Raw genomic sequence first — 10,401 nt, 5'->3', positions numbered from 1 at the left:
TAACCTCTACTCTATGTTTGACTACGTTTGAATTAAAAAAAGAAAAAAAAAAGTATATTAAAATAAGGGTAACGTTATGCTTACTCACGATCTTACTAACCATCTTATTATCCTTTATAAATATAACGCATAGTATGGGTACTATATGTAATTTTAACAAAGGTAGTAAGACGGTTAATAAACTCCTGAGTAAGCATAGCATTATTGTTAAAATAAAAGAATTGATACAAAAATCACCTGGCATGGAACGCCAGGGGCACCAACTCAGACAAAGGAGTAGCCAGAGGTGTGGGACCCTTAGAAAGGGCCGGTGAACTTCTACACAGAGGACAAGTGGCATTCATCTTCAGCCATTCATCAACACAATCAGCATGGAAATAGTGATGACAATCTGGAATGCACCGTACCAAATCTTTAGGAAGATACTCAGACAAACAGATAGAACATGGGCCGTTGTTGGGCCTAGGCAGTCTCAAACTCTCCCCCAGAACAATCTTAGGATACGACTCGACAACAAACCCGTCGAGGCCCAAAACCAGAACAACTGGCTCGACAGAGTTGTGGATGCGAGAGCTAGATCCACTAATTGTATCATCCTCGGTGACGCTGGCACGGCTACTAGCATTAGCTTTAACCCGAATACATATGTAAGAAGTAAGCATAATGGTAGAGATTAGGACCAGAATACTCACGGCAATGGCGATTCCGTAGCCGAGGCCAACGCCAGTGGGCGTAGGGGCCAGCGAAAATGCAGTGGACATGAGGGAGGGAATGTGAATACGGAAGTGAGAAATGTATGAAGAGTTATAGTGAATTTTGAAATTTGAAGGGGTCAAGAGGACTGAGGCCGGCCGGGGTTAAAAGGATTAACATTTAATAGGCTTTGGAGTTCGGAGCAGAAGTATTTTGATTAATTTAAAAAATGTTGGCATGGAAATTCTACAATTTGACTGTTAGATGAAATTAAATGTTTTCCCACAGAATAAGTTATCTTTAAAATGGTTGCTAAACTTTGACCTTGATAATTCAAAGGCTAGCTCAAGGAATTGCCCGCGGGGGGGTTGGAGAGAGGGAGGAGGGGGGAAGGGGGGGGATTGGTGCTAAGACTATTTTGTATAAATGCATTTTATAAGTTTCAACATTATATATGATTTTGTTAGTTTTACGTTAATATATTAGTATGATTTTGCACAACCGTACTCCTCTATTCTATTATAACTTACTCTCTTGGTGAATTTGAATAATGGGAGAAGAGTAATGTTAGTGTAATATGGTAATAAAATTTTAAAATAAAATTTATATCTTAACCTAATATGCAAAGTAGCTTTCTAATTCTTACTGCGTCCACGTTATAGATCTTGTCTAGAATTAGTGTANTTCAAAGGCTAGCTCAAAGGGAGGGGTGTTAAGACTATTTTGTATAAATGCATTTTATAAGTTTCAACATTATATATGATTTTGTTAGTTTTACGTTAATATATTAGTATGATTTTGCACAACCGTACTCCTCTATTCTATTATAACTTACTCTCTTGGTGAATTTGAATAATGGGAGAAGAGTAATGTTAGTGTAATATGGTAATAAAATTTTAAAATAAAATTTATATCTTAACCTAGTATGCAAAGTAGCTTTCTAATTCTTACTGCGTCCACGTTATAGATCTTGTCTAGAATTAGTGTAATTTATTCATAAACAAGAAAAAGCTTGCGCACTTGCTTTATTTTACTAAATACAATATCAAAATTTGTATGGACAGGATGTGAAGGGATTAACAAACTAAAACAAAATGAGGCAAAAGCAGGGCCGGGCGGCTTCCCCGCCCTGCACCGCCACACCCTAATTCTGACGAATTGGGGATCCGTATAAGAAATGTGGTTGAAGATGATATAATAAAATTTTATCTCTGCCTAGCCCGATTGACATCGCCGGAATCTACTACCCCATGAACGTCCTCATTTTCAACCCCCGAAAAAAAAATCCCAAATCTTCAAGTCCTCATTTCAAGACCACAGGCAGGAATAGAAGTAATTAGTAACAGCCTGTGTTAAAAGGAAGTAAAACTTTGGATCTTTCGTCATCTGAACTTTACCTGAAAGATCTTCTAACACTTATATTATATATATGAATGATTAAGATCTATTCCCTATTGATATTCATTTTCTACAACTAGTAATCACAAGCCTGCAAAGTTTTTATAACACCTCCATTCTAATTTCTAACTAATGTATGGTCAATCACAGTTCACTTATCGTCTCCAAGTAGAGCATCTCAAATCCTCCCCTCAATGACAAATCAATTTCAAGAATGCAATTACGTCTTAAATGAACAAACACCATTCCATAATTACAGGCATTACTCTGTATGGGTTAAGGTACAACATTCAGTCCAACAAAGTCAAATGCAGAAAAAAGTGAACACATAAGCAGATCCCAGGATGGTTTAAGGGCTCCTAAATGCTGCAAAAAGTGATTTGAATTTCAATCCAACACAATATATATAAATAAACACGTACAGCCCATGCGACTTTAAAAGGTTTAAACATTAATGGTAAAGATAAAATGCAGTAAGAAATTATAAAGTATAAATGCATAAAGATCTGATTTGGTTCCTAATCATTTCTGATTTATCGTCTTGCACTTGAAATACTTTACATGTTAAAAAATAAAGCACTACCAAAATTGTTATGGGGATACTGGAAATTGATGTTTCTGATGATTTCCAGTGCATAAAAACTTAATAGTGTTTAATAATTTCTACAAAACCTCGACATTTTTCTAAACCTTACTAAGGCAACTGCTTCTACAATGGTATAGCTGCTGGCCCAGAAGAGTGAAAACCATTTTCCAATCTCTTTATACTTCCTCAGATACACAAAATTGAACTCATCTAACAGCAATTGAAGCAGCCAATACAACATTCACCATTGAAGCTTCAATTCTTCCAGGCTATTGCTGCTGCTCATATATCTGCATATAAGCCTCAGAGAGTGCAACCATTTGAGGAAGTGTTTCTGAAACATGCAGATCCTGCATCTCATACCTGAAAACGTGGATATCCAATGTCTCAGTTCAAATGATTGCTGCATTTTCATTCACATTTATACAAATTGTGTATAAAAAGAATACTACCATAGTTCTTCTGACTTCCGCTGCACAAAAACTCTGTAGAAACCCTCCTCAGGTTTACCATCATGAACAATATTGGCAATCAAATCATACTTGGAACGCAATTTCTCATTCTCTTTCGGTGTTGGCAAAGGTATGTAGTCCTTTAGTTCCAAATTTTTCACAGGAAAATTGACTGGAACAGTAATATCAGTTAGCATAAGGCACTGCAAAACCAGGCTATGATCACAATTGATGCGATAGTCCTTGTGGATCCATTATACAAAAGAAACCCAAACAATCATAAAAACTTACCCAATGTCGGATTCTTTTCCACAAAAAAGTTGTTCTTTGTGAAGCGCCGCATGTGAAGTATCAAGTATCGCGGTAATCTTGTGACGCGATATCTCATTCTAGCCACACGAGGACGAACAACCTCAGTCACCAATTCCCCATCAAACTTCTTCAATATATTAAATAATGGAACCTAAAACAAAACCATGGATTAGCCTCCAGAAACAATGGTATAGAATGCATAGTAACACTTTAGAAACCATTCATTTTGTTTGCTTTGATTCTATCTTTCCAAATCTTTCTTATTTCTCCACTCTATGGAATTTATCTTACCATGAAAGTACCCAATCTATTTTATTCAGGCTTAAGTATCAATTTTTAAATTTGCAACCACCAAGAACCACCCCCCCCCCAAAAAAAAAAAAGGATCAATAAAGCATCTACAAAATACAAAAATTCCCAAAATTTGGCTAGAGTATCATTATTCTGCTCGATACGGAAAATCAGAAAAAATGAAAGGAATTGCCCAAAAGCAGTATCAATCATCAAGACAACATGCCAAATATAAAATAACATGAACATTCTATGCAGATATCCTTGACACTCTTATCACATAAGATTTGTCCAAAAACACTAGGGAGATACTGAAACCAAAACTAACATGTTATATTAAATACTGACAAGGTGTTGCAGAAAAAGAGTTTATTAGGTACAGCTGCTTCAACTAAAACTTCTACAAATAAAATAGAGCTTACTAAATCGATCTCATAATGAATAAAGTTTTTAAGAATAAGTTGGTGATTCCACGCTTGCTTGGTTGTATAAATGTAAAAGAGTTTTCAAGGAGTAAATTACCAAAAAAAAAAAATAAATAAACAAGGGTTTGAGCTTCTATGGTAATGTTTAGAAATAAGATGAGGATATTTTTATGTTTTGGAACTTCAAAAGGGAAAAAGAAAAAACTTTTCCGGTAAACCCAAAATTTGAGCTTCTCTTAGTAGACATAAAACAGTTATTTTATCATTCGTATGCTCTTCTTGAATTGCAACCAAACAACATAGAAGATAATTAAAAAGAATTGTCACATTAAAACTAAATGGGTTTGGAATATGACAGACTATTGGCAGCTTCATGCCTAAAGCAAACACAATCAATCAAAATCTCTTACACCCATTGCGCTAGCAATTACAGCTTCTAAAATTCGTGTTCAAATCATATTATTTAGTTTTGTTTCTCCTTCCATCTATAAAGTGCAAGAGTTTAGAAGTTAAATACCATCAACACACTAAATTATCTTCAGACAAAAGCACACCATATCTGGTTACACTCTCACATTTGTCATGCTTCACCACAATTCAGTTCTATCATGTTCAGGTTGAAGATAAAAATACTTGTTAGCAGAATTTCAGCTTCGCTTAAATTACATACCAGATATTGAAATTAAAACCCTATCATATAAGGCACAATCCACACATTAGAAAAGCCACTTCACATCAAATTTTATTAGTTTTAAAAACCTAAAGTAAGTGTATTGAATACCTGAGGTATGATATTTTTTTCCATCACATCTTTGAAAAGAGGTGGTGGTGGCAAATCAAGGCCAAGCATCAGGAATGGCATTCTAGAAGTTTCCGTCATAATAGTATTATGTTCACTTCCAACATCAGTTATTTGAAAAGCATTTGGGTTATCACCATTTTCTTTCTTCTCAGAGATTGAATTACCAGGAATCTGCTTGATAACCTCCAATTCCCCCTATCAAGCATTATATTAAGATAAAAACAAATTGGGAAACGATAGAAACAAGCTACATTCTTATGAACAATGAACATCAGGTTGGTAGAAAGAAAACCTGGAAGCAGTCATAGATGATACTAGTATTTTTCTTTGTTGTTCTAAGATCTGCATGCAGTGTGTTAAGAAGCCATGACATGAACTCAACAGGATTAGACTGTGCACCTATACGAAAACGTTTTTTACTGGCTTTCATAACTGCTTGCAGAAACTCATGTGGACTCACCTGTAGATGCAAAAAGTTTCAGAACACATGAATTGAATTTTTGAGATTTATAGTTTCAACAACCATAACTTCATCAAAGTAAACATAAAGGACTATACCTGTCCTTTAAAGTTTCGAGCATGCCAAATCTTTCTTGTGAGCTCTCCAAATCGATGAACAAGTGGAGATTTGCAGTGTTGATAGTTGTCCGGGATAAGAAAGAAATTTCTTAATGGAGTAACTCTCATTAGGGATTGAATTGTGACATTCACAAAATCAGTCTCCTTAATGTTATTCAAACCCACCTAAAGATTTGAAAATAAGAAGAACAAGACCAGGATCAGTTACAGCTCCAAATCTAATATCTCATTTCATATCGAAGTGGTATTATAACAATGATCTAGAATTATTAACAAAAAGTAATAAAACTATAAGTGAGAACAACGATAAGTACCATTCCTGGCAGGTAGTCTGAACCATCCAAAGCCCTAGACCACTGCTTATTTTTGTCAAGCTGTTCTACTTGTTCCTTGGTAAACCTGAATGTACATTACCACAAAAATAACATGCAAGTACTTAAATGTATCGAATTATAATGAGAAAATAATATTAGAGCAACAAAGAGTAACAACGAATAATGTGAAGAAACAAAAAACTATGCCAACTGATTATGCAGAACCTCAGGAAAAATAGATTGATCTGGAGGGTGTAGCTCAATTATGCATAAGCACATACACATTTATAAAAATGTGCAAACCCTAAACAAATAGAAATAAAAAGAAAAGTGGGACAAGTATAGGGTGGATAAAATGAGAAAGAGGAGGTGCAAATAGTCTAATATAGGGAATACCTAGGGTTTAGCACATGCCGGATATCGTCCAATGATGGGTCATTAATTTCATATCCGTCGGGTAGGCAATAAACTTTCTCCGTTCGAAGGTTGATATAGACATGGTGTCCTGCTTCCAAACTATGAGTATATGCATGGGACTTCTGTCCTCTTCCTTGGAAATACTTCCCACAAACCAAACATGCATACACATTCAAGTTCGACAGAGAAACAGAGCAAAACTTCTCAAAATCAAAATCCAAAACCTGCCAATAAAGGATGACAAAATGTTACATATAATTATCCACATATATACTTGACAAAAGCAGACATTTTGTCTCTAATGAATCAGCAGCACAAGCATTAAAAAAAAAATACTCAAATTCCTTTCCACATAACATATTACCTACAGTACTTAACATGGATTGGGTACCTGACGATTAACAGTATCAAGATAAGGGCAGTCCCTCCGCAATTCAACAACTCTGCTTCGTTTCCCTTGACCAACCCCTTGATCATCATGGTCATCCTCATCCTCATCATCCTCATCTTCTTGAACTCCATTACCATTTTGTTCATCCCTGGCTCTACTATATCCTCCACCACCAGCATTATGTACCCTCCTCCCATTTTCTTCCTCATCCTCATCGTCATCATCATACGTGTTAGCTAAGGGTAATAGCGGGTTCTCAAAACCAAGACGAGGAGGGGATGGCAATGACTGCTCTCCTGCCACTTTTTGCCTCTTTGAGTACCCATCTTCATTCCCACTACTTTCATTTTCCCTCTTCCTCGGCATCTTCCAATTTCACTGTTTATGCAAACCATTGAGTTACATGAAGCGGATAATAAATATATAGACATAATGTATGAATGAATATAAACAAGCATATATTTAGATCCCTAATTCGTCCAAATAAACACAATAAAAAAGAATAATGGATGATTTATTTTAAAGTGTTCAATCAATAATAGCAGCAGTAATAACTGAATAATAATAAATTTAACAAAGAACCACCAGATTCAGATTTTCAAAAGTCAGATGAAGCTATGATTGGTAGCTGAGAAAACAAAGAATTAAGTGTAGTGAACTTTCAGTCTAATCTGAATGATACAAAGATAAAACAACTCCTAGCAAAAACAAAAAGCATGTAAAAGTTAAACAAACAGGAGACTCAATAGCTCAACTCTACCATCTAGGATTTTCTAAGATGTGTGTCAGAAGCAAGAATCTTAAATTACCTCAGCTTGGGCAACTCCGAACAAGAATTTCAGTGAGTCACAAGAGAGCTTCTGCAAGAGTGCAAGAGAATGCCCTCACTTTAATTCAGGCTAGTATTGTACCATTCAGAATTAAAGACATTTTACTTAGCCCACTAGAGGCCTGGGAAAAACGTTCATATCAACTTTACAAAATCAGGACTAGTACATTGAGACAATTAATTTGCTCACTAATCAAACAAATGCAACAAGAAGGACCAAACCAGGCTCAAGCTAATACATTAAGACAATTAAAACATAAAACAAGAGCAGTCAGTCATGCTGGGAAACCATTAATGGTGACCAAAAATTAACACTCAGCGTTGCTCCAGTAAAAACAACAATCCAATGTGATACTGAAGAACCGAAGCAGAATTCCTCGCAAACCGCCTTTCAATACCATTTTGTTCACTCAAACTGCTTTTTAATTCTTAAACCCTACCACCTACAACCTCGCTACGGGTTATTCTCTTAATTATTGAAAGATAATCATTCTGAAAAAATAAAAATCCCTCAAATTCCCATTCAATCGGCTCAATATCACACTTAAGTAAAACACAGCTTCTAACTTCATATAACCCTAACCACGACAATTAATTTACAAAATTGGATAGATTATTGAAATTTAAAGCTTAGATGATTGAAAAAGACAAACCTCAGGACGGTGGCGCCTCGGACAACGGCGGATGACGTGAATGGCTCGACGGCTTTAGTGTTGAATAGAGGTGCGACAAAGACGGCAAGATAATTCCGGTGGTGACAACTAGAAAATTCCGGTAGGTAGATGACGGAATCAGCAACGGACTGTCAGAGGCTGAGATGAACCACGGAAATGCAAGAAATTTCCAGATATGCAATTTGGGCTTTGTATTCTGCTTAGTTTGTTTTACTGACACTTTAGAACGACGGCGTGTTGTATTTGATTCGTATTTTGTTCTGGTTTAAAATGTAAGGCGTTTTATTTTTGGACAAACTTTAGGGTACAATCTAACGCAAGGGCTTAAAGTATTGTAGTATATATCAACCCCCTCCACTTCTATAGGGGTCTTTGGAAATGACAATTCCTGATACCTTCTTCAAGTCAGTTCGTGGATTTTTTTTTTTTTTTTTTTTAAATAAGGCTGTTTTAGAATTTTATTTTATTTTTTTTTTTCAAATTTGATTTCGGAAAGGATGAGTTTGGGTTTTAAAATAGAGATAGTATCAAGGGACAATTTTTTTTCTTCCAAAAAGTAGACATCAAAAGACAATTTTATCCTTTTAATTGTTAAATTTAAAGTTCACCTTTGTAGTAGTAGTTTTTTTTCAATAATGATACGGACACCTACCTTTTTACACCGAAATCTTTTACCGACCAACGTGTTCTATGATTCACACCAGCAAACCAGATACGTTTCACGTTATTAATTTTTTGTTTTAGTGAACAGCCGTTCATCAATTATGGACGGTCGTTCACTTACTATAGACTCCCGTCCATATAATATGGATGGGGGTCCATTTATTACATCCGTCCATCAATAAAATAGAATAATTTTTTTTTATAAAAATTAGAGACAGTCGTTCATCAGTTATGAACGACGGTCCCTTATTTTTGGAAACCCGTCCATAAATTATGGACGGGTGTCCCTTAAGTTTGAATGGACGCCCGTCCCTTTCGTTCTTACTCAGTCTCACTCCCGTCTTCCAAATATCATCAATCAGTTTAGCACATTCTCTCATCTCACTCTTACTCATGGCTAGTATCTGATAGACTCCAAAATTCTTCTCCTGCCTAGGTCAATATGAGTGAGACACAAGCTACTAGGTCTGATGGATGGACTGATGCAGAACACCTTTGGTGAGAACGGGGTCAAGGGAATCAGGAAGAGGGACTTCTACTTCTATGAATGCAGTTAGGGAATTATTTCTTAGCCATCCTGTCTTCCCTTCTTTATTTTTATTTGCTTAGACCTGAGCTAGATGCCTTTTTTGACTACTTACAAGGGGTGCAAGATGAAAGAAAGAAGCAATCAAGATATTAGATGGGTCTTTTCCATCTTCCTCTTCATTTTGATTTTCTCTTATGACCCACAAGATGAAAGAAAGAAGCAATCAAGATATCATATGGGTCTTTTCCATCTTCCTCTTCATTTTGATTTTCTCTTATGACACACAAGAACGGGTGGGCACTACCAAGCAACCCACGTGCAATATCCTCCATCTGTTGCTTTTCCAACACGATCAAACTTCCAAACAACACATAAACTACTGATAACTTGGGCTTTGAGTTTAGCCATTCAATATAATCATTTGAAACACGGAATAGATTCGCTCCAAATGCAGTATCAGATGGGTCTTTTCCATCCAAAAATGCAGATGGAATCAAAGGTCCGACTGCTATCATGTTGAATTTATCAATAGCTATTAACGCCTCAGATTCTAATGCATCGAATGTGTTAAAAAGTATTTTCGGGTTGCTTTCTTCATGAAGAGCCTCCATTTGCTCCTGAAATAACTCTAATGCATGAGGGTACTTATTTGAAGGGAGTAAAAAAGAAGGAAGATCACAACTACTGAGTGATGGTAGCCCTGGTAACTCTATTAAACATGAACCCTTTTAAACCACAATAAGGGACGGGCGTCCATACTACTGAGTGATGGTAGCCCTGGTAACTCTATTAAACATGAACCCTTTTAAACCACAATAAGGGACGGGCGTCCATACCGACTGATTGATGGTAGCCCTGGTAACTCTATTAAACATGAACCCTTTTAAACCACAATAAGGGACGGGCGTCCATTCCTTATGGATGCCCATCCAAACTTAAGGTCCGCCCGTCCACAATTCATGGACAAGCGTCCAAAAACTAAGGGACGGCTTGCCATAACTGATGAACGGTCGTCCCTAAATGTTTTTAATTTTTTAAAAAGAATT

General features: G+C 36.1%; 2 protein-coding genes across 4 annotated transcripts; both read right to left on the bottom strand.

Annotated features, from left to right (window-relative positions):
• Positions 1-233: 233 nt before the first annotated feature.
• Positions 234-761, bottom strand: LOC116111878 (putative RING-H2 finger protein ATL69). Its single transcript, XM_031398040.1, has one exon. The coding sequence runs from the start codon at positions 759-761 to the stop codon at positions 234-236; it is 528 nt and encodes a 175-aa protein (XP_031253900.1).
• A 1,903-nt stretch (positions 762-2,664) lies between these two features.
• LOC116111904 (U4/U6.U5 tri-snRNP-associated protein 2-like) lies at positions 2,665-8,467 on the bottom strand. 3 transcript variants are annotated; one of them, XM_031398068.1, is made up of 10 exons: positions 8,143-8,467; positions 6,661-7,038; positions 6,249-6,493; positions 5,853-5,937; positions 5,518-5,703; positions 5,252-5,419; positions 4,939-5,154; positions 3,421-3,592; positions 3,130-3,301; positions 2,665-3,040 (listed from the first exon to the last, which is right to left on the bottom strand). In XM_031398068.1, the coding sequence occupies exons 2-10, from the start codon at positions 7,024-7,026 to the stop codon at positions 2,947-2,949; spliced, it is 1,704 nt and encodes a 567-aa protein (XP_031253928.1). In that variant the 5' UTR covers positions 7,027-7,038; positions 8,143-8,467; the 3' UTR covers positions 2,665-2,946. The 3 variants fall into 3 exon arrangements, with proteins under 3 accessions (XP_031253928.1, XP_031253930.1, XP_031253929.1); XM_031398070.1 differs by lacking the exon at positions 2,665-3,040 and having other exon boundaries at positions 3,201-3,332; XM_031398069.1 differs by lacking the exon at positions 2,665-3,040 and having other exon boundaries at positions 3,206-3,345.
• Positions 8,468-10,401: the final 1,934 nt, after the last annotated feature.

The sequence above is a fragment of the Pistacia vera genome, unplaced genomic scaffold (assembly GCF_008641045.1).
Source record: "Pistacia vera cultivar Batoury unplaced genomic scaffold, PisVer_v2 Contig653, whole genome shotgun sequence".
Classification (NCBI taxonomy): Eukaryota; Viridiplantae; Streptophyta; class Magnoliopsida; order Sapindales; family Anacardiaceae; genus Pistacia; species Pistacia vera.
The sequence above is the reverse complement of the archived record's forward strand: the minus strand, read 5'-3'. Positions and strand labels throughout refer to the sequence as shown.